The 25,236-nt window shown below is 40.2% G+C and overlaps 2 protein-coding genes across 4 annotated transcripts in view; one reads left to right on the top strand and one right to left on the bottom strand.

Annotated features, from left to right (window-relative positions):
* Positions 1-25,236, top strand: part of LOC145434472 (sarcoplasmic/endoplasmic reticulum calcium ATPase 1-like) — a 402,254-nt gene that overhangs the window by 320,531 nt on the left and 56,487 nt on the right. The gene's annotated exons all lie outside the window — the stretch shown is intronic.
* LOC145434474 (lysosomal leucine aminopeptidase-like) overlaps positions 12,407-25,236 on the bottom strand; it is a 229,069-nt gene continuing 216,239 nt past the window's right edge. For both annotated transcript variants that reach the window (XM_080311834.1, XM_080311833.1), the window contains exon 2: positions 12,407-14,271. In XM_080311834.1, the coding sequence (XP_080167960.1) occupies positions 12,645-14,237 (1,593 nt within the window). In that variant the 5' untranslated portion in view covers positions 14,238-14,271 and the 3' untranslated portion in view covers positions 12,407-12,644. The remainder of the gene's footprint in view (positions 14,272-25,236) is intronic.

Below are 25,236 nucleotides of genomic sequence, written 5' to 3'. Positions count from 1 at the left end.
ACAACAGTACGCAACGACTTTAAAAAAAACATCACTTCTGATTTTTTGTGCGCAACTTAGATTTTCTGTGCGGAGAGACCGCTTCAGCACTGCGCATTTGCGCACGTGCGCAGCTTAGAGGGAACATTGACCATAGGGTAATCGATGCAATTTCTTGGGGGCCTACTATAACTATATGCACCTGGTTATAAAACTTTGTAAATGAATTCTGTCAATAATGCTGGTTCTTCCATATATTACAATAAAACACACTAGCAGGGTGCACATCCGCTGGTTTCAAACCTTTTATGGTAACGACCTCATTTTCTGATTTGAAAATGTTACGTGGATCAGCTCGAAAATTGATAGGCTGATTACTAAAAAGTTCTATATATGCCTGCAGCAAAATAACAGCTCATAGTCAAGTCCAATATTGCTCAGCGTATAATCCCCCACAAACTTGTGCATAGGTGCTGGAATGTTTGAAGAGCTATCATATACCGACATAGTAGTATGTTGTAGTAATGATATGCATTCTCACTATATTTCAACGTGTAGCACTCGTCAAGGTGACCATATTTTGTAATCGGGAAAGGAGGACACTTTTACGAAATCAGGAAAGTTGGTTGACCAAGACTGAAAACAGTCGATTTCGCGATTTTTGCTGTAAAATTTGGTGAGTTGACTAAAGGTCGTCACTCTCGATCGAACCACGATCTTTGCTATTTATCGTCAGGAGTTAGGCGTCCTCGGAGGACATTTTCAAAAACCTGAAAAAGGAGGACAAATTCTCCTGGAGGAGGACGTATGGTATCCCTAGCACTGGTCAATCTGCGTCTATTAATGCGAAAATAACTAATTTAGAACCTATAGAAGTCTATATGCATATGCAATTGTGCATCCTTTTGAATTAGCTTCGTTGAATTTTCGTTATAATTAGCCCACTCGAGTGTTTTCATGTGGCTCCATACGTACTCTGAAGTTTGAAATGCGGCTCCAACATTCAAAAAGGTTGGGAACCACTGCTCAAGACCATCAAAGTATGTGTGGTGATTCAGTTCCTTCTGACCACTGGGTGGGTGTTAATGCTGATTGCTTTCTGATTACTAGGGCAAGTTTTTGCAACCTTTGCAACTTTTTTTACAGCTTCCGACAGCTTCCTGGATACTCGGAATCTATTTACTATGATGTTTTAAGCTGTTTGGAGGGATTTTATAGTGCAACTTTTTGCAACTTTTCCCTATTTTTCTTGCCAATTTTTACGGCAACTTTTATCAAATATTGCGTTAAAATGTATCAGAGTTATTTAAAAACATGCTGTAAACTATTTCAAATTTGGTTTTATCTCTTTGATTTGCAAAACAAACGCTGTATGGTGGGTTAGCTGCATCTCACTGTTATCTCTGACACAATGGCTTGCAAGCAGGAAATTCAACTACCCCTGCCAAGCACGACCGTGCCCGAACAATATGTAAATAGATCGCTTCATGTATTCTGTCGTTTAAATTTGAAACAGTTTCCCATTGCACGAGCGACCAGGCGAGACTGCCGAAAATTACATTTTCACTGAGTCACGTACCTTTTTCAGGCTATTGCCTTTGTTAAAGTCAACCAGACTGAGTTTTTCTGTAATGCCTTGGATCAAGTTTGCAGACCTAGGGGGTTTGGGGTGTGTTATTTGACTTGTTTTAGGGGAAGGGGCTATCGCTATGCTGTTTGGCTTTTTTGGGGGAAAATTATTCCAGCATTGCGCAATTTTCTTACGATGTGCCGGAAAAAATGTAATTTTTGGCAGTTCCGCCAGACCGTGCGATAAATGGCCATAAAGTAACAAATTTGACAGCTCTGCAGTAATTAGGTTATACAAAGTAACCTTTCAAGTATCTCATACCCTAATAATTCAACAAAAATTATAAATGCAACTTTTTACTGCAACTTTTGGTAAAATTAAATACAACTTTCCCGCGATTTTAGTGCAACGAAAACTTGCCCTACTGATTACCTTTGCGTGACTTTTCATTTCATTCTGTACCAGATGGGTCACTTGGCTGTGGCGTCGCTTCTGTTCATTGTATCTGCGTTAACTCTGTTTTACAGACTTGTTGGATTCAGATATACTATCTTACTTTTATGTTAATAAAAGCCTAGGAACCGATCGTATTGAGTTCTATCAAAGGGTACAGCAGTATATCAGCTGGCAATTTCCCTGATTGCAGACGCAGACACTATACACTGCCTCTGCTTTTGTGTGTGTGTTATTCGTGGTGTTTGTCGACTGCTATGGTCATTTACACCAGGCCGATATTTTTCATTTTTATTCTGGGGCTGCTGACTTGTAGCACGGCCCACTTTCAAGCTTTTGTAAGACACCGCTTACCCGGATGAGATGGCGAGGCGGAGCCTAGATAAACATCCAACAGGAATTCTGGAGTCGACCTCGGTCAGACTCTAACCCGCCACGGCCTCCGTGTTGTTTCTGTCGACTACCGCAATGATCTATACATTCTACAATATTTCAAAAATAAGTATGGAATATATCTTGCTACGTACCATACGCAGAACAGCAATATTATCGACCAAAACTTATTCATTATAGTATAGCAATGAGTAACGCAAAAGCGTATTTCGAAGTCTTGAGGCCAGCAAGTATTGATTCAGTAGAAATTGCTTGTATTTCAACTTGAATGTGAACAACTGAACATGCTCGACTACTGTCGGCGACCAGCGAGATGCTGTCCCACACTTCAGGTCGGCCTACTGACGTGAATGCCTGGAATTTGGTAGCCCATGATATGCAGACGAATTTTGGCGTAAAACAATAGATATCACCGGCAAGACCTTAACTGCCGCGCCCCAAGCCCCCGAATTGGGGATAAGCTTGGACGAGTCGAAGACTACTTTGTAAATCCACCTAAAATATAATATTTGTGTGCAGATTATTTATTTAGGGTTACCATACGTCCTCCCTTTAGGAGGATTTGTCCTCTTTTTCGAGGTTTTTGAAAATGTCTTCCGAGGACGCCTAAATGTCCTTTTTAGTAATGCATCCTCCTTTACAGCTAGGATAAGGGCCGATTCGACTGTAATGGGCGTAAATGACGCTAAATAGCAAATACGGACGTTCGAGTGGATAATCCGGTAGTCGATCGAAAGTGACGACCTTTTTTTATCTAGTCGACACCACTAAATTCAAGTAAAAAGTGTGTAATCGTGAGTCGAACGAAAGTGATGACCGTTTTTTTAGTCAACTCCACACCAGCGAAAATAGCAAAATCCGCTGTTTTTACTCTTGATCAACTAACTTTTCTGATATGGTAAAAGTGTCCTCCGTTCCCGATTCCAAAATATGGTAACACTAATTTATCTGAGTCGAATTTTGTCTTTGCGCTTTGCGCGATTATTAGTAATCGTACGCGTCTATGTTTACATTTGTGCTCAAGACGCACAATTACAATGCGATGTAATGAACAGATAGGAAGGGGCCTAATCGACCAAATACGGTATGATATATCAATCGAGGTAATGCAACTTATATTGATATTAATATGGGGACCAGGCAGCGCCCTCGCAAAAAAATGAAATCAAAAATAAATATAAACAACCATCATTTACTGAAATAGGTCTAATTGTAATCGCAATTACAAGCTAAGAGCTGACGGTATATTCCTTGAGTTGGTTAAGGCCAATTGGATGCTTCAGTCACAGACAGGGGTTACGAATCTTGGGGTCGTTTGCCTTTATCTGGGGATCGCGAAGATGAAGTTGGACGTAATCAGCTTCCAAAATAGGCCTTGAGTAAGTCAGGGCAAGCTGAATTTTTTTAGTAATCAGCTTATCAAATTTTGGGCAGGGACATGGAACATTTTCAAATTGGAAATGAGGTCGCGATCATAAAAGGTTGGAAATCACCAGCTGTGCAACCTGCTGGTGCATTTTATAGCATCCGGCTAATATATGGCAGAATCAATAGTATTGACAGAATCCATTCAAAAGATTTAACAACCAAATGCATATAGTAAGAGCTCAAGAAATTACATCGATTACCCAATGGTGGGCCCAAGATCAGTGCTTTTTTGGGCGGAAGGGGTCTGAAAAAATGTTGTTTCGGACCTGGTTAAAGCACACAACCAGATATTCGCACCGACCTAGTACTATGCAGGGCTGTCAAACACAATCCCAACAAGCCAGACACGGCCGGCCAGACGATTTCATCGGGTCCGTGAAGAAATCTATTACAGACCCTAGCAAAGCAATCACCAGAGCTCACATTACTGATGGCACAATTCATGACCTATGTGCCACTCCATTCCTGTATACAGTCGATTTTGCCAGTGTGGCGTTATATTGACAGACAATGTGTTCAGACCTCATTGTAAAACCCGCTAGTAGGCGCTAAAAAGTGTCCGGATGTTGGGCCACAAAAATATGGTAACCCAAGACTATGGCCGATAGGCAAAGCTTTGCTGGTGTGACGTCATATTGATAGAAAATGTGGTTTACCTCATTTTAAAATCCGCTAGTGAGCGCTGAAGAGTGCCAGGAATTTGCTTAACATAAATATGGTAACCCTACATCATAACCACCCGAAAGCCGTGTTTTGAGTTCTATAGTAACCATCAGTGACGTGCAGTGAGGTTCGTGGCTGGTGAGGCACTGACCCCCACCCCCACCCCCACTCCCACACACACACACACGCACAGACCCATACAGGTGAAATACCTGATATACACAAATATGTGAACACATCAGTAGCAAGAGAAGCGACCAGGCGACAGCGTTTTCTCTGCACCCTGTTAGTCGTTTCTATTCTACATTCTGCAATACATATTCAATTTTTTTCCTTTAGTGAAATATTCAGTAATTTAATAATACAGATTGCTCACCGGAAAATATTAAAAAATACGTTATTTAAGGTCCTAATTTCGGTCTATTAGTCTCTATAGCTATTTGCTCGTTCAAACTCCTTTTTTTTCAAGATTGAAATAGAACTGTATTAGCAAACTAAATATGTCGCTCACTAACATCGAACATTCAGCCCATCATTCAGACTGTGGAAAACCAGGGTTAGATTCAAGATTTTGATTGGGGTCTGGGGATGCTGATTTCCGTGGATTAAGATTCGCAAATATATAAAACCTACAAGGTTATCTGATTGAATTAGCGTCCTGTTTCTTATCACATTAGCCATCTTCAGACGCAGGCTATCTATAGGCTACTCCTCGCCATCTGTTCCATGTAAGATTGTCAGCGGTATCTTACAAAAACCTAGAAGTGGACCGTGCTACAAGTTGGCAGATATGGAATCAAACATAGAATATCTACTGGTGTAAATGACTATTGCAGTCGAAAACACCATAAGGGCCACAAACAACGACAACTCAGGCTTCATGTAAGGAGCTATCACATACCACGATTTACGTATAGCTATGGATGGAAAATGCATAACATCAGCAAGGGGGCGTATTTGCTTCGCACTACGTATTGGCCGTCGCTACTTATACAATTTCTAGAAGACTGTTGGTTTCCGAAATCGATAGCGCGTTTCGCTGTGCTGCGATTGTCCGATTGTTAGCGAATAGTGCATGAGGCAGATTCATTTGTGCCTCACCTGGCTAATGTTTCTCTACGATGGCATTTTCTATAATAAAGCCGAATGTCATATTCCTTGGTGATTATGAGGGGGTTCTGGTTAGCGTTGGGACCCCGGAAAGTCCCGATCCCGGGATCCCGGGATTTGAAGCAATTCCGATCCCGGGATTAATCCCAATGGAATCACGGGATTTGTGTAGAGCATTATCCAAGGCTTACGTAACGCCATATCTCTTATTTTGGTAATAAAGCAATTGTCACAAACTCTGCTGATTGTCTAAAACAATTCACAATTATTTGATATCAAAGCCAGCTATGGCATAACAATGAACTATACAATCAGTCGTAGTCTACGAATCGTAGCAGTGTAACTGAGTATAGGAAAGTCACAAGGACGGTGTGCTGTGGAGGTGAAATACTGGTCGAATAGTGGCGAATTTCGAAGATGTCAATGCAAAGAGAAAATCACATGTTTGGCGAAACTGTTTGTTTCATAAATCTACATAAAAAGCCAAATGCAACTTGTGTCAACACGTTTTGAAAGCTTCAGTGTCTAGCACAAAGGGACAAATAACGCATTTAAGGTCCGTACAAATGATAGTAATTAAATCATGCATGATTCAATCGAACACGTCAAAGGAAGATCAGTCAAAAATAAAGATGAGGAAGATCGATTCCTATAAATAAATCGCATAAGCTTCGCCTCGATGAACTTCTTAGCCAGTTAACTACTGTGTACGAGTTAACATTTATTCAATTACCCAAAGTGAGCGAATTCGTCGGGCATTCGAGGCTTATGGCTATGACTTGTCAAAATGTCGCAGACGGGTTCGTGACTTGGTGATCAAGCACAGCAAATAAGTCCGTAAGTGTGTGGAAGAAGAGCTTATGGAAATGAAACGCAGCATTGGACGTTTGACGAATCAACTTCTACACGAAACAGGCGGTACATGAATTTAAACGCTCATTATCCCAGTGGCCTACGGTCGCTGGGTTTCATTCATATTCACGGGAGCATGTTTTTGCGTCAATACTACAAGGAATAAATGTTGTGTGTGCAGCTTGTATGTGTATTTTACTAATTTGCTGATCCCGGGAAATCCCGGGATTGAGAAGCGCAAATCCCGCGAAATCCCGATCCCGGGATTTCAAATTTGATCCCAAAGGCCCAACCCTAGTTCTGGTGCTCTGACACTGTTAAAAGATAGCTTTTCAGAATCAGTGCGACGATAGCATTCGATTGATACGAGTTATTATGAGTTCCGAGCTGTTTATGATGAATTGCATTGATGCAGGTGAGGCACAACCCGACCGTGCCTCAACTGTGCCTCGCACCTCACCTTTCGCGTTGTATTTTTGAATAATAATAATTATGCAAATTGATGATGTTGGGTGAAAAAGTGTTCAAAGTTAGTTATTTATTAACATCGATGGAAAAGATCAATAATCATTGAGGATTTTAACAATTTTCTCTTACTCACCCTGACGACAGGTGAGGCATCGCCTCACTTGCCTCATTTGACTGCACGTCACTGGAAACCATTAGGTAGGGTTACCAATTTACCATATGTCCTCTTTTTTGACATTTTTGAACGTGTCCTCGGAGGACGCCTAAATGTCCTCTTTTTTGAGAATTTGTCCGCTTTTTTGAGAATTTTGATTAAATTAATTTTAAAATTCAACTGTGATATAGGAAATATTTGTACTCAATTAACGTTCCGGTGGGTATTTCGGGAGTTGAGAAAGAAAGTTGACATTTTCTTCTTTTTTTAGACAACCAACGAAGAATACAAAAAAGTGTATATTTCTGGAGTCGAGTCGGAAAATGACCTTTTTTTAGTCAACCAACTACAAACTCCCTAAATATTTACCACAACTAGTTATATTCACAGAAGCGAAAACGCCAATGCGAAACCCGTACATACAGGTTATATGGGGTACATAATAGTTACGCGCAAACATAATTGAAATATCTATGGTCGTACTGCTACATTATTAGTTCTGACTCAAAGCGCCAAGAGAAACCTGAATCGTGATATGATAATGATAATATTGAACTAAATATCAACGTCCGCGTTTACCGCAAAATCTTTTCTATTCCTCTCAACGCATACGCAGCGTTATGACGTCAGCTAGAGCTATAGTATACGACTGAAACAAAGGGAACATAGAAATATGCCAACTTATATACTATCATAATAGTTGGAGACACACTGTTATTGTTATATCGGTTTGTAACTGTATTTAGTCGCGAAATCATCGTATATTATTGCCAATTCCATTGTTTGCGAATAAAGCTCGAATAGAACCCCTATTTTCCGGAATATACTATTGTGTATCTAGGTGTGATGGCAAAGTACTCAAATGAAAAACAAGGGTATGGATTTTGAAGTAGGCCTAATATTTTGGAATCATTTTACTGATGCGGCCCGCAAGTGATCTGAATATTTGAGTCCGGCCCGCGACGTCAATTGAGCTTGACACCCTTGCCAAGAAGTGAGGCCGAACACCCTAACGGGGTCCAAGGCCAGTGTTTGGGGAGATGAAAAAGTGCTATTCTGGTCCTAATCGCCAACATGTGGAGGAGATAGCGTACTGGTGACGATAAGAGTACTATAATTGGACGGTCACGGTTCGATTCCCGTCAGCGGTTTATCTGATGGGCTCCTCCTCCCCAGCCGTCGCCGACAAAAAAAGCTCTGCGAAAGACCCGAAGAAAGACAGCACTCACAAGGAATGGAATAAACTAGAAAGAGCCACGTCTTCAAAAAGATCAACATCGAAAAGAATTGTGACGGCGGCGGGCACTCTAGGCCGAGGTGGATGTCAGTCTGAATAAAGACCACATCTGCGCGTCGTTCGACCTCCTCATATCTGTTCATTACATCGCATTGTACTTTGTGTGTGTCTTGTTCAGATGAAATATATCTCAACGATTATTGATTATTGACATGTCCTATGCCACGGACGGGCAACATACGACCAGCGGGCCGGATCCGGCCCGCGGAGAGTTTCTATCCTGAAAGTGAAATTTTATTCTGTATTGGTGAATTTGATGCGTCACAGAATGAATCCAAGTTTGCCAGCCTGATAAAGATGGACATGAAACTACTTCCCTGTACCTCCCCGTACAGTTCACATAAATTACGATTTTTTCCCTTGTATGTAGGTGGATATAAATACGCGATGAATGTATATATTCTGTAATCCGGCCCACCAAGGACATCATTTACCCATATCCGGCATGCCGACCGAAAAAGTTGCCCCCCCCCCCTGTCCTATGCCAAAACCATCCGAATTTTTTAGGTTATTTGGAAATCCCATTCATGGAACACGCTGTAATGAGAAACGAATTCAAAGAATTCTAATTAACCTACCAAGTGAATCAAATTCGTGCCTTAAATTAGCAAACTAACAAACTTCAATTAGCCAAGTTTTCCCATAATAGGTTAGCATTTAGAAAGATGTGGCGAGATACCGCAGTGGTATAATGCTCAGCTGCAACATCAATGGGTTGCGGGTTCGAGTCCGACAGGGGTCGACTCCAGAATTCCTGGAAGTGGGCCGGGCCACAAGTCGGCAGCTACGGAATCAAAACATAAGAATTATTTGCCTGGTGTAGATGACCATTGTAGTCGACTGACACCATGAATACCACAAAAAGAAAACATTTAGAAAGAAAACGTTCACATTTATGTAATTCAACAGATGAGTTACGTCCATTTGTCATGAAATGGATTAGTTCTGATATTGAACACAATAATCCATTCTATGAACTCGAATATGTTTGCTATATTTTTTTCAATATATCATTTCAGTTGCGGAATATTCGTTTGGGGTCCACAGTCCATACAGCAACCTTTGATATCGTTATCAGTGTGTAGGTGCACTGTGCTTTGTGCAACTTCGTAATACCCTTTCAATAATGCATGTGATAGTTGTATAATCAGAGGTGGTCAGTAACGAAGTACTTCTACTTTTCCGAAGTACTCAAGTAGTTTTCCTCTACTTCTGGTACTTACTCAAGTAGATCTTTTTTCGTCACTTCTACTTCTACTTCGTAATATTTTGTGAACTACTTACTTACTTTTCGCCACTTTCAGTTTGTCAAGTAGAAGTATGGTTTAATCCCCAATAAAAAGATAGCCTAAGGAATTTCGGGGCTGTTTTCACGCAGCACCAACATTCAATTTTCATAAAAGTCATGTAATACCCAGAATTTTCGTTTCGCTTCGCGCACAGTAGATATGGAGCGACTAATATGTTTTAGCGAAAGTATCGCTGAATATAATTTAGATACCGGGTTGCGTCGTTCCGTTCACACCGCATTGTCGCCAGTATCAAATATTTGATCACAGTAAATATGGCTCCCATAACGTTTGGAACTACCATTTCGCAATCTAGCAATTACCTATTATACCTAGCAGCCCATGACGTGTCCTAAACCGGAAAAGTGGATTTTGACTTTATTTAATGTTAGACCAGTTTTAGCATACCACCGTTGAAACTTTCTGGACAAAAGTCATGAAATATATTTTCCGCTTTTTAGAAGTAGTAGCCTGTATTTTTCTTTCCTTTACGAGTATTATACGTTGAGTTCTAATTATAGTTTCAATTCTTTTCTCTGGAGAACATACATGGTAAAGTATAAAAGCAAGTGTAGCAAAGCCTTATATTTTCCGAAAAAAAGTTATACAGTATATGGCATTTTTACGATCTGCCATATTTTTAATTAACGTATATTAATCGCGCAAAGTGTTAAAGCCGTATGCGACACAACTTCTCCGTATTGCTCTCTGACTAAACTAGGGGCCTTATAACATGGGGGAGGGCGCCATGCCATGATATTTTCTAAAACGGGGTGTTCGAGTAAACAAAGGATTAGGGTAGAGTGGGGTAAGACGCACCGGCGAGGTAAAACGCCTACCATCAATATATTAGAACAAAGCTAGCTTAGAATGCGTCACAGTATTGCAAATATCGCCTAATGGTCAGACGAAACTGCCACTTTGATTTCCACGCCCTTATGAAGATTTGTAACGTTTTATGAGAATTTATGACTTTAACACATATTCTTACCAAAAGAGAGCCTTTTACAATCAAGTGAAATGTCATATTTAACGGATGCTGCAGATAGTTTTCCGGTCTTATTTATGATTTACCAGCGCGTAGTTGGATTTAAGCCACAGTCCAGAGGCGAATTCACATAATAACCGCCTGGTAGCTAGTCGGCACACAATGGCTACCTCGAGGCTAAAACGCCTACCCCTACCGTGGGGTAAAACGCCCCACCCCTTAAAGTCCAGTAAATATGGGTTCCTCAAGAATGCCTTCTTGGAGAACGCCATTTCTATTGAAATTGCTATTCGGCTGGCAAATATTGGCTATCCCTCTGACTAAACAAGATACATTTCAAGAAATTCCGACTTTGTTTTTTGACTTATTATAATCAGTTAGATTTCTGGATGGAATTTGTTTTCAAAAGAATAGATGCGCCATGATGAGGCGGAGAAGCTTATATAGGTATGTATATGGATTAAATATTCATCGGTTACTGAGTGCCATGAGGTATTTAGTAGGGTATAACGGGGTGAAACGCAAATGGAGGCGTTTTACCCCACCCATGTAGCAGAACGTCAAATTGATGGACATGAATGAATGATAATTTTACATATGATAATTGATACTTGGACTTTCCAGATGATTATGGTACAGTGGGGACGATATCTCGCGTGCAAATTCCGAAATTCAATTCGTTTTGACTAGTTTGGTGGATATTATGACGTTTCCCGCTTAGGGTAGACGCGTTGCCCCACTCTACCCTAGTATCGGATTTCCATATCAATACTATCATTTACATGCCATGATGTGGACGACTGCTTATTCTGTCAAAAATTGACACCTCCTGGGATGCATCAATATGAATCAAGCTCTCTACACTTTCCGCATAGCGCCATTTGCAGCTTTTGACAGTCCATGCGAACGAATTACGATCGTTTTCACAACTACTTACTTACTTGAGTAGATTTAAAGTCCGTCAATTCTACTTCTACTTCAAGTAGTTTTAGGTTGCCTAGGAAAGAAGTACTTCTACCCCTACTTGAGTAGATTTTTTCGTCACTACTTCTACTTCTACTTGAGAAGCCTTCTTGACTACTTTGACCACGTCTGTGTATAATGCATAGTTGTGGGAGTCTCTTCAAAATGTAGTGTTTAATACACACAATTTAATTCATACGCTGGTTTGTCCCGAGTTACAACGTCGTAATTCATTCTTGCTTACAAGCATCAACTATGTTCGGTGTGAAACAATACTTCAACCAAGAAACGCCTTCTCTGTTCAATGCCGCATTGACTTGGTCAAAATGTAATAAATTTTCGGTGAATTGAAACTGACTCGAAAACGGAAAACATGCGACAACTCGAATCACCTCGAGTCTCTCTGATAAATTTGTGTGAAATTTTTGATTTCATTCGTTTTGACTCCGGTCAAAATTGACTACGACTCGAAATAACTTGCCACTAAAAAGCAGTGATTTAAGTTCATCACTGATTGGGGGGATTACACTCATTTAGGTATTTCGTCACCAGTTAATTAGCATATTCGGGTTTTTGTGCTTGGCAATCTCTGAAGAAGGCCAGTAACTCATCACATTTCATGAACAATTGTATCAGCATCCAATGTCGTTGAAAAGTTTATCAGAACCCTGCATACGAATCACAAATAAAGTAAGAATTGGACTTCTGGAAAAGTAGAAATAGTCTACTTCGTTATTAAACCCCTCTGACAGATAATCACCATAGCAACTCCTTATAATAAATTCTCATTCAAACTCAATTTTGCATCCATGATATGTTTATTGTTATGTGGCAAAATCGAAGCAAATAAGACATGTATATATGAATAGTTTGATACGAAGTTCATCACATAATACAATATTGTTGATTCAGATATTCACATAGTCGGAATGTCATGAGGCACCTAAACAGGTAATGCTCACTGCTCAGTGAAGAATTGACAGTTACACAGGCAATATAACAAGGTAATAAATTTCATTGGTAGTACAGAAGGGAAATTATAATTGCTTAGGCGACATGGTAACAAAAGGGAAGTTGTACACATCTGGCATGCCATCGTGGTAGGGCATATCGCTTTTCCATACAAATGCGGGAATTTGACTTTGCCCACCGACAGTAGGGCCGCTGACGGCTTGAGAAGTGAAGTTCATCGCGTGGTAATAATCAGTCACCTTCGAGTCATAACACCCGGACAGCGAGGCACCAGAAGATTTCAAATCGGCCCGGCAGCAAATGGAGTTGCACGAATCTGAGTAGGAGTATTTATCTGTTTTATAATTGTTATAACGCATGATCTGCTTCATGGTTTCGATATCAATAACCGTGCTTTGATCGCGTCTGAATATTTCAGCCCGCGGAGCTAAAGCATGCGTTTGCTGTGGGTCGCTTTGCGAAACTGCCTTATAACCGCTAATCCTGAATATGTCCTCATAAAACGGGACATTGTATGACGCCCAATATCCTTCTCGGAGTATTGCAGTTTGATCATGTGACTCGACTAATCCAGGTATTTGTTCGACGACATAGAGAGCTCCATTGTCCAGCCCCACGTTGGGATGGAATTTTTTCAGGTCTATAACCATGTACTGGTTGTTATATGTGCCGGAATTATGTTTCTTGATAATATCGCCCCATTCTTGACCATCTTTGGCGAGCAGATTCGCGACACGTACGCGGTACCAAGCAGGAACCGATTGCGGTACGACTAAGTCGTAAAGAGAAGTGTTGAAGATATTGTTGGTGGTTTGAAGCATCACCATTTCACTGCCGAGCACATAAAAATCATCCAAGGAATTGAGAAATCCAGGGTAACTTGAGAATGATGACTTTGTAGTTACATCATCATCACCAAACACTCGTACGTCGTAGTGTTTGTATATTCGCAGCATTGCGCTGTATATAAACCAACTGGAATGGCCCATGAAAATATTTTCGTATCCTGGCGTGATTTTCACGAGCGCCGAGCAATGGCCATTTCGCTGCTCAAAGTCTCGTAAATTAATTCGCAGCATTTCAAGAAAACTTCTTAAATTCCTTCGTTTGAATACATTCAACAGGTCGATCATGTCGCCGGTACCGCTGAGAATTTGGAACTTGCACATCTCCATTGAGTGGGTCCCTGTGAGGTTATATCCGGCGTAAAGACCTTTGAGCTGACTATCCATGAATCCGACGGATTTCCAAAATTTATCGTTAGGGTGACTTGCGATCATGCTGCGCATCCAAACTTCCTGGTCTTCAAAAAATTGACATGTCTTTTCATAGGTGTTACTGGGCCTACGATCGTACAGAAACCCACGCAAGTTTTGGTATTGCTGGTAAATCCTTACAGACGTCAATGCGCCTTCCAACATACCAGAAGCGTACATTATCTGGTCTCCAGTGTACTTTCCGCCTACCGAAGTAGCTTTGATATCCAGCACACCCCAGCCTGTTTCTTGGATGCTGTCATTGTAAACGCCGTAGGCAATAGCCCCGTTCACTCGACCTTGTTTAAAATGATATTGACCGTCCATCAGAAATACTGACCCATCTATGGCTGATGCAAATGAGCCGGCAACAGTCACCAGCAGTAATAAGACCAAATGCATATTATATGGCTTGTGCTTATGATTACAAAAATTTCTGAAAAAATGGAACGGTCGAATAAGGTGTTTTTCAAAACCATATACAAGAATTGCTCATTAGCACAGCATATTCATAGTGATACCATTTCTGATCGTTTCTTCATTCCATCCATCATTTCATCTGCCTATTTTTGCCAAACTAATGCTGGAACTTCCACTCTTACAGGGCTGTAACCAAGTCACAAGGTTCCGACTCAGAAGTCAATCTTGCGTTTGTAGTTTTCACTAGAGTCAAGTCCGGTCATTTTCAATTCACAACCAATTCAAGTCCAAGTCATGGAGCAAAGGGTCCAATATGAGTCATAGTGTTGAGACTCGAGCGTGTTCATTATCGTGTTAAAGTCAGGTTAAACTCACTTTTGGGTGATATTGAATGCCTCGACGAGACTGAAAGTCATATCAAATCTCTCGAGTCATGCGTATTTGACTCGAGTACAAGTCGTGTCAATACACAAAGTGACTCAATACGACAAAAAATTACGACTTGAGTACAGTCATGACTCGAGACATTATAGCCTTGCTGCTCTCTGCAAATTATGGTATGTTCTCAAGCAAGAAAGGCGCAGCCATTTGAAAAAATATTTTTACTGAAGATTTTTGAAATGAGCTATCAAATGCTCGCAATTTACACTTTACATTAGGCATAAAACATGATCAGGCCTTCGACGAAACTTTGGGTAAACACTGGCAGTCAAGTGTTGCTTAAAATAAGAAATATATATATATAGCTAGTTGACGAAGCGTACAGAATATGGGCACTGGGCAGTACTCTAACAAATGCTAGAGTTAAACTTCAAACCTGAAATTTTATACGAACAGAACATTGAGCAGTATCGATCAGGCGATCACGCTCTGCCTGCCTCTGCCTGCATGCAATGCAATGCAATTGCAATGCAAAGTATCTATATACACTGGACAGTGGACAGTCGAAACTGTAAAAAGGACTGTTCACTTGTTATCATCGCCACTTACTGCATGTGATCGTTATCCTTCGCTTCCGTATAGATGCACATTACACAGCCACGATTCGACACAATCGTGCAATAAGTATTTGCCACAAGCCACAACGACCGCATGTCAAGTCAAGTCAACAACGATACGAAGCATGCAAGCTGAAGAGGGAAGAACGTTTTGTTGTTTTCCGATCTCAAGAACCCGTGACAGGGGAGCTCAAACACAAACGTTGTTGCCATATCCTGCATTCACGGTCAATCTGGCCAATGTTCAGTTCAGTTCGGTTTATTAGCAACTTTCATCAGTTCAATACACCACAAATCATCATTTTTGCGATACAATGAAAAGATAGAAAGGTATCGAAACGAATTGGAGTAGTCTTTGAAATCGGACACCCACCTTGGCCTAGCTAAACGATGTAAAGAGGAGGCATGCACATTGCACACTGAATGAAAAGTAAAAGAAGATAGTATAGAAAAAGCAAGTGACAAAAATGGGGTGGCACGTAGTCACGGAAGGCGAGATAAGGATCGTAACTGCCGCACCCCAAACCCGCCAATTGGGGGGAGGGGGCGAGCTCGGAGGGGGCCCAAAATTCGTGAATTTCGTGAATTAACATAAATTATAGAGTATTTTTTCGGAAATTTATGCAACTTTTCAAAATATTTTCGCGCTGCGCTTGAATCAACCTTTCGATATATCTTGGGTATTGGGTACCTTCCTCCAAGAAAAAAAATACGAATGATTTATAAAAAATGGGCGTTTCGGAAAGGAAAGGACGTAGTTTATTTTTGTCCTTGATGTTTTTGCGGCATATACACCGACTCATGATATACATACACACGATCTGCGCATATGCATACCATGAGTGCATGATGTGCATATGCCGCTGGACAAGGAAGTGCAGATATAGCCTTTACGGCTTTCTAAGTCGTGCACCACCCCTCCATGCTATCCCAGTAATGCATGAGCGTCAAGCAGGGAAGCCATGGATACCAGTGTTACTAATCACTAATCAGGTCTTTGGTCTGACCCGGCCGGAAATCGAACCCACGACCTACCGATCAAGAAGCCGGACGCTTAACCATTACGCTATCTTGATCGGCGTCGGCCATTACCGCGACTTGACGTACCAAGACATATAAAGTTTCAGACCAGCTGTAACATGTGACCCCAGGAAGTGTGCCAGAACCATCGGCATCGATTAAACCTTGACCGAATAGGACTGCCCGAAAACTTCGATCTATAGATACATGTATAATATGTCCATAGGTCCCTAGATGGCTGGCGCCGAATGTTCCTGTCCTGCCAATCTGAACCCCAAAATGTACATGCCATCAACATGGTCAAATTAATCGCCAGTGAATAAATAGCAATTTTTCTGTACGTTTAGGCGATTTCACTATCTTTTGATATAGTATGATATAGTAGACAGGAGGTCCCGAAATAACACCGCGTGATGAAGTCATTATAGTATAGATAACTAACCTACGTAGGTTAGTTATCTATAATTATAGTATACCTACGGGTCCGCCCGCCCGCCCACCAGCGCATCGTTAATAACAATCCGTATTTATACAAGATACTCTGCGATTAAGTCGACATCGATTACTTGCTGACTTGAAATTGACTCGGAAATTTTGCTTCGAGTCACGACATGATCCACATTTCTGAAGCGTAATCGAGTCAAGTTAAGTCAAGTCATTTCATACAAAAAGGGTGACTTGAGTCATCCCAACACTGATAGAGGTGGTCAGTAACGAAGTACTTCTACTTTTTGAAGTACTTGAAGTAGATTTTGCCTACTCAAACTACTTTTTAAATAGTTATGATTTTAGACTACTTCTACTTCTACTTGACAGTTTTCAGTTTTCTAGACAAAAATAAGCGTAGAATGAAATTCCGGCATTACTTCTACTTCTACTTGAGTAGCCACGGTGACTACTTTGACCACCTCTGTAATACAATACACATATGTTTAATCAGTGTCCTATATGGTTCCATACTATTACCGGGAATGCTAATACCGAGATGGACATCACCTTTCTGTACCAAATTTGTACTCGACATAGTAAATTATTATTGTCATTCATGGTCGTATTATCTAATGCAGAGGTCGGGAACCTTTTTTGGCCGAAGAGCCATATTGGCCCTATTTTTTCCATCTCAACTCCCAAAGAGCCATACATTCCAATCAACTGTTACGTCACAATTGAAAATTCGTGACGTCATCGCAGCACCAATTCGAACTTACTACATGGGATTCCTCGTGTCATGTGCGCCATATTTTCTCTGTAAGGACAGGTATTTATTGTTCGAAATATAGCTCGAAACGAGAGGTAAGGCGCAGACGGGTCAAGCCTCACCATTGATAACGCAATTCGAAAGTAGCTTGATATTTATAATAACTGATATTTATAGAATATGACTATCACACCTATTCCGAAAATCTAGATAGTTCTCAATTATAAACGAAGTATTCGGCGGTAACATAACATTGCGCTACACACCTACATTTTATCGCCGGCACTACACAGAGCTTACCAATCAACGTGGATTATAGCTATGGCGTTGTCTGTAATTCGAGTTTGTAATTGTGAATGTCACATCCACAGCAGTTCATTTCGCGCCGTAGATCAGGAAGACAGTGTGTATTTGAAAACTGCGTTGCCATGTCTGCTATGCTCTTTGATTTTTATCAACGTATCGCCCAATTCAAGATTTCGAGTCGGGTACATATAATGATTAAAAGAGGTGGGTCCGACCCCATAAACCTGAAGACGTCATTGTCTGTACCTCTCAAAGACATGTCTATTACGCTACGAGAATAATTATCCTGGTCGTGATGAAAATTTACCAACAAGTCGCTGCAATATTGATCAATTCAGTACAAACTAAAATTTGGCAAAGAGCCATATCTTATACCCAAAAGAGCAATATATGGCTCGCGAACCATAGGTTCCCGACCACTGATCTAATGGCTTTTCCTTAATTAGTCTTACTTAAGTCACTTTCAAGATGAGACTCAGCTATTCCGCTGTGTTCATACGTCCATGATATTCTGTTGTGTCTCCCTATAGAGTATGACATACTCTATAGTCTCGCATAAGAAACTACTTCTTGTGATGACTCGAGACCACTGAGCTATGGACTCGTATAAAAGTGTATGTAACACGTGTTAGAGATTACTTTGATTATGAGACTCTATACGCAAACTACGGCAACGTTCTGAATAAACCATTGTATTGAGAATATATATATCTGTTACGAAGAACCTCACCAACAGCAACAGGCTATCTCCAGATAAGTATTGTATAGCCGAGCACCAATGCGATTGGTTAGCTATACTTTTATACAGATCACCAGATACAATGAACCGTTAATTGCTGCACCGAGAATGAACATTACCGAGAATGGACATTACCGAGAACGGCCAATGCCAAGAATCTAGCTCAGTGGTTCTCAGCCGGGGGCTAGTTAAGCATTTTCAGGGGGTCCGCGAAACCTCTAAATTTGCAAAATGACTGATAACGAATTTGTAACTTTTTAAATTAGGAAAATCACGAAGCAGTTTCGCTTCAAAACTGCTAATGCTTCAATGAGTAAATCATCAGAATGGTCGTATATGAGATTAAATACCCTACTTCGTAAACTCATTTTAATTGCCAAATTGCCAATAGCCTACTGATACAAACATATTGCTTTTTCCAGTCTGTCTCGAAAAAAGGATTAAAACCTTAGCAACCATTTTCTCTTGTGATATAACTACTATTCCAGAATATCTTGAAGATGAGCTGCTATACATAGAAATGACTAGACTGGACGTTATTACTTCATTGAAAAATCTGTTTCTCCATTTTGGTGCCATATATGTTGTGATCTTGCTCAAAGGTCTCGTCGGTCGTCGTCACGCGGTAATATTACATTTACTGCAACTGTTATGCTCTTGATCTTGTTTGAACAATAACTCAATGCGACGAGGTTGCAATAAGAAATCAGTATATTATCAGCAGTATAACTTTACGGCAGTGACACGATCCAGAGTGCAGTTAAATGAAAGACCACGAGACAACAGAACACAGGGTATAAATACGAAGAACGACACACGAGGAAATAATGATTGGCGGTAATTACTAATCCTAGACAGATAAGAAACAAACGATACCAACGTAAAATGCACGAACATAACAGCAACCTACCTTTGTGGAAATGGATTATCGGTAGGCTACTCGTTCATATCAAATCGAAGGCGTCAATTTTCAAGACACGACCACATAGGCTATTTCAAGAAATAAGAAATTCAGCTGCAGAAGTCCCTTCGAAATAATAAAAATCTACCCATATTTATACATATATAGTATGATGTTATTTTCATGCACGGTCATTTTGCTGTTCTTTACAGGACAATCTGGCCAATGATATACTCGAAAGCTCTTGGGAAGAAACATACAGTCTGCTAAATAGACGGTTCGTCACCGTTAATATCCTGTCTAGGTTTGCTGATATCGACCACCTACGGATTTGTGGAAGCGAAATCTCGACGACTCTTCCATGGACAATTTTAACATCAAATGTGGACCTTTCTTTGTGCCACTCAATACGCAAGATACATCCCCCCGATGTCAGAAAATCAGTATCATTCGATCATATATTCTCTACATATCAAGGCTACACTCAGATTTTCACAGATGGATCCAAGACTGCGACAGGGTGTGGATACTCTTATCATATTCCAAATATTACTACGTCTGCAAATTCATTGCCGCCCTATTTTTCAGTATTCTCCGGCCGAACTAATCGCTATTTCAGATTCCCTATCTTGGGTGCTGAATAATACCCACAGTAGAGTGGCAATACTCAGTGATTGCTTGAGCGCATTAACATGTATAGCAAATTTCAATTTCGCAGCTCCTCTCCTTATCACCGAGATAGTCGAGAAGATACACTGTTCCACTTCATTTTGAACACGTGGTGGCGACAAAGGTAACTCGACCCAAATCTGTTTTGTTGTTATATGCTTTACTATGGGAATGGACTCAACAAGGACCGAATTTCGTCTCTTGGCGTACAACGAGGATGGTGAAAGTATCCATATCAATATAAATCATCCATATGGATATCAAAGAGCTGTTAGCTGACGAAAATGACGCTATTTTTCGGCGTCTTGTCCTCGTGATGGACATTGGCACCCTGGCAGATGGCAGCTTACCGGTACATTCACTGTTAATTTCCCGAGAGTCGTATGATATGGCGAGTGTTATATGCCTTATTGTGTAAGGATGACGGTCATTTGATCTCAGAAGATGCATCAATTAGAAACAGAAAATTATTGGGAGGATGGGTTCCGTTTACGAAGAGGAGGTATGGATGCCTGGTCCTCTCCTGGAAAAGTTGTCTGCATAATATCATTTCACCAACATGATTCATCCTGCTTCCCCTGCAATAAATCAGTTCCCCTATGAGTGCTGTGTGTTATGGAAAATTATGTTATGTACATCGTACATTTGCTGCTGTGAGGTCCTACAACATGAAAAATCATGCGTTTGGATTACAATGAAGCTGATGAAACTTCAGCAATGGCAGCGTCATCTGTTCTGTTTTCAATGAAAGAGGTTGCAGAAGAGACGTCAGTGTCAAAAGCTGTTGCAAAAGAATAGACCGTACGAGTCATCAGTCACGGCATCTTGTTCTGACAATTCAACAATTTGGAAAATGGGATAGCTGAATATATAGTGATTCACCCATTATTGAAAGAAGCATACTCTATAGTTGATAGTGAAAGGTAACCATCATTCCAATTATAAATCCTGAACACTTATCACTGTTGGATATTGAAAGCATGGCGTCATTTTTGTACTTCCAACTGAAAGACTTTGGAATTAGGCTCAGTTGTAAGACAACTACGGTATCTCAATTGACTCCAACAAAACAGAACTATTGTCGGTTTCTCACTACATGGACTGTTATTATCTGATACATATTATGTTAGTAGCACAACTAACTTTGCTACAACCTTAAAGATTTCCAAGTAAAATCTGAATGATCAAAAATGACCATAAGGCTCACCAGCTCATTCTTGTGTTTTACAATTCTTGGATATGGTGGTGCTATTTGCATAAATTTGGCTTACACCATAGTATTTTGCTTTTTGTCTTAAAGCAGTCCCATACATGGGTTTCTCAAATAGCGGGTTGACATTCCTTCTTCTTAAGAATTATGTAATTGTGTAATAATGAGTATGCATAAATACGCTGCTTAGAATATTATAATCCAATGTTCATGTGCTTACCATACAATTTATTTTCGGGTCGGGCAAAAAAATATTCGAGAACCTCTGCTTTATAGACTATATATGCTTTGCGACTTCAGTTGATATCTGTTCTATTTTATTCAACAAAATAACTGCAACAACACAACTGGTACATCGTTTATAATTGTCAATTATCAGAGAGGATGAGATCTAGTCGGTATTAGTGGTATTTTATCATTTAAGAACACCAACAGATAGTGATGAGATTACAGAATAGGAAGATATTGGAATGACATGAAGTCTTTCAACCAGACAGCTATTTGGTTAAGGTCATAATATATCTAGAAAGGGTTTGTGTTGAATCCAGTCCAATCTGGTGTAGTTTTGGTCGCTAAATGTCGAAAATAATAATGATAGAACCATCGTAGTTGGTGATAAGGATTGAATCATAATTTCAGCACTTCCATCACGAGGACAAGACCCCAAGAAATACCATCATTTTCGTCGGCTAACAGCTCTTTGATATCCATATGGTTGATTTAAGTTGATATGGATACTTTCACCATCCTCGTTCTACGTCCAGAGACGAAATTAGGTCCATGTTTAGTCCAGTCCCATAGTAAAGTATATAGTAGGCTTACCATATTTTGGAAATCTAAAAAGAGGACACTTTTTCATAAATTTGCAACTTCCAAAATCGGAGTAGAATTCTCAAAAACCGGTGAATTTTTCCCACTTTGTGACTGGTTAACTAAAAAAAAAAAAAAAGGTCATCTTTTCGCTCAGATCTCAAAATAACGTTTTTTACTCCACATCGCCAGGTGGATGACTAAAAAAACAAAAAAAAAAACAAAAAAAAAAAGATCTTCTTTTCGCTCAGAGCTAAAATCACCGTTTTTCACCCGTCGGAGCTTCACGTCTGTGCTAATATGTGGCATATCACTCGCAATTTTCTCTAAATCTGCTCTAAATCCGAAAAAAGAGGACAAAATCTCAAAAAAGAGGACAAAAGGGCGTCCTCCGAGGACACTTTCAAAAAAGTCAAAAAAGAGGACAAATCCTCTTAAAAGAGGACGTATGGTAAGCCTAGTATATAGCAACAAAACAGATTTGGGTCGAGTTACCTTTGTCACCACCGCGTGTTCAAAATGAAGTGGAACAGCCCCATTGAAACAACGCGAGGTCACAATATCACTTGTGTGGATTCCAGCACACTGTGGTATTCAACACAATGAAATCGCCGACCAATTTGCAAGAAGCGCTACAGAATCAGAAACACCGCCCCGTCATCAAATGGACTTCGTCTCCGCAGGAGATGCGTACTCGCTCCTTAGGAATTCGTGCAGAAACAACTGGGATCAACTGTACAGGACAAGCGACACCGGAAGTCAGTACAAGCTCATCAAAGACACGATTTACAAGAGATTACCAAGTTTAGCATCGAGAAAAGAGCAAATCATTCTGTTTCGGTTGAGATCAGGCCATTGTCGGCTCAACTACCACCTGCATAAGATTGGATACAATGATTCTCCTCTATGTAAACAATGTTCGTTGCCCGAAACCGTCGATCATTATCTAATGAAATGTTTGAAGTATGTACGGCAACGTGCAAATCTGAAACGCTATTAAATAATGACAGTCTTTTTAATACAGTAGACCTATTAACTAGTGAATGCATGTTGGACCATGTCATTCAATATGTCAAGGAAACAAGGCGCGGTATTTAAATGTTTATATCTCTGAATTCGTAGCGGTTATGTTTCCGAATTTGTTGTGTGCCTACTGATCACTCATATATGCTTGTGTATGCCTCTGTCGACGATTTATTTTTCCATCATTCTAATATTTCTTGCATGATAACTTTGTGCATTTCTCATATGCATGCTATGGTGTGACGCAAAAGGCTTGAATGTGAAAAGCGTCACTATCTTTTCATCGTTTACGTTTACGTTCGATTCGACATGATCCAAAAGATCACGTTATTGGGCACTGTGCATATTCTTCGGAAGGCGTTGAATGCACCACTGGACTAAAATTATACTAGTAAATCACAGCATCATTTCTGTAATTTCGATTCTTCATTTTCAATCATCTCTACCTCTGCTCTGTAACCCTTGCCAATTCTTCATCTACTGCAATTCTGTAATCTGACTTAGACTCGATGTATTGCATAGGAATAACAATTTGACTGCATTACTGAAATTTTAAAAAATTTACTCCAATCTCGCCATTTTCCTTTGGGTGCAGGTTGCTCCCCGGATTATGTGTGTATTGACCAGTTTCTTACTATGAATAAAGAATATAATAATAATAATGTTCTTTATCACTATAGCCCAGTGTTGGGATGACTCGAGTCACCTTTTTCGTATGACTTGACTTGACTCAAGTCACTTTGCTAAAATGACTTGACTTGACTCGGCGTATCAGAAATGTGGATTGACTCGTGACTCGGAGCAAAATTCACGAGTCAATTTCAAGTCACCAAGTAATCATCTAATCAGTGTCAATAAAAATCACTGTATCTTGCATATGTTCGGATTGTTCGCGAAACGCTGCTGCAACCCGTGAGAGCGACCAATCATTAAATGATCGTTCGTTTTACTGAGCCTCCATTGTCCTATTACAAATAAATCGACCGCGAACGAAGTGGTCGAAGCGTACAGCTTACGTTGTCGTAAATTAGTATAGTAAAGGAATTTAATAGCAAAATGTCTATTTTTGTTATCTGTTCTTACCTTAACCAAACCTCTTGTTTTATTGAAATTGAATTCTAATATAATTTATATATAGTCCTCAACCATTGGCACAGGCTCGAATTGTATCATATCAATTTGTAAATGCGTAATGTATTGCATCTTATCAATTCGTTCCTCTATTCTCTATTTTGGCTGGTAACTATAACCTGAGGCTATGCATTTACTTACGTATTTTAGCAGTTCTATGTAGGCTATATGTGAGCGATACAGCACCTTCTGGTATGCATATTAAACTCTATATCCGTTCATCGGTTCAAAATCAATGACTAGTCATCATCATCATCATTGGTTTATTAGCAATTTTATCAGTTCAATACACCACAAAAAATGCGATACAATGAAAAGAAAGGAAGATGTCGAAGCGACTAGGAGTTGTCTATGGAATCGGACACCCACCTTGGCCTAGGCGATGTAAAGAGGAGGCATGCACACTGAATGAAAGTAAAGAAGATAGTATAGAAAAAGGAAGCGACAAGAAATAGGGCGGCATGTCAGGGGAAGCGAGATCGATAGGTCAGTCGTGGTCCGGTAATCTTGAGGATGGACTGTATTTATTTAGTAGTAATTGCTTGTATTTCGACTCAATCGGTATTTCAGGCAGCTAGCAAAATGCAATCACGCAATCACGCCTCATACTTCGAAAAGGCAACTTGACTTGAATTGTTACTTGACTCGTGACTTGACTTGACTTGACTTGACTCGACTTGACTCGAGTCACCTCCAGAAATCGAGTGACTTGACTTGACTCGAGTCACCTTCGAAAATCGATTGACTTGACTTGACTCGAGTCCAAATGTGCAATGACTCGAAATGACTCGTGACTCGAAGGTAGTGGCTTGATCCCAACTCTGCTATAGCCTTGAGTTGATATTTGCATAACACAGACGACGGTTGCACGATAATTGAGGCAGTGTTGGGATCAAGTCACTATATCTTCGAGTCACGAGTCATCTCGAGTCATTGCAGATTTTGACTCGAGTCAAGTCAAGTCAAGTCAATCGAT

This window comes from Botryllus schlosseri, chromosome 2 (genome assembly GCF_051294905.1).
Source record: "Botryllus schlosseri isolate E-star chromosome 2, Bs_hap1, whole genome shotgun sequence".
Taxonomy (NCBI): domain Eukaryota; kingdom Metazoa; phylum Chordata; class Ascidiacea; order Stolidobranchia; family Styelidae; genus Botryllus; species Botryllus schlosseri.
The sequence above is the reverse complement of the archived record's forward strand: the minus strand, read 5'-3'. Positions and strand labels throughout refer to the sequence as shown.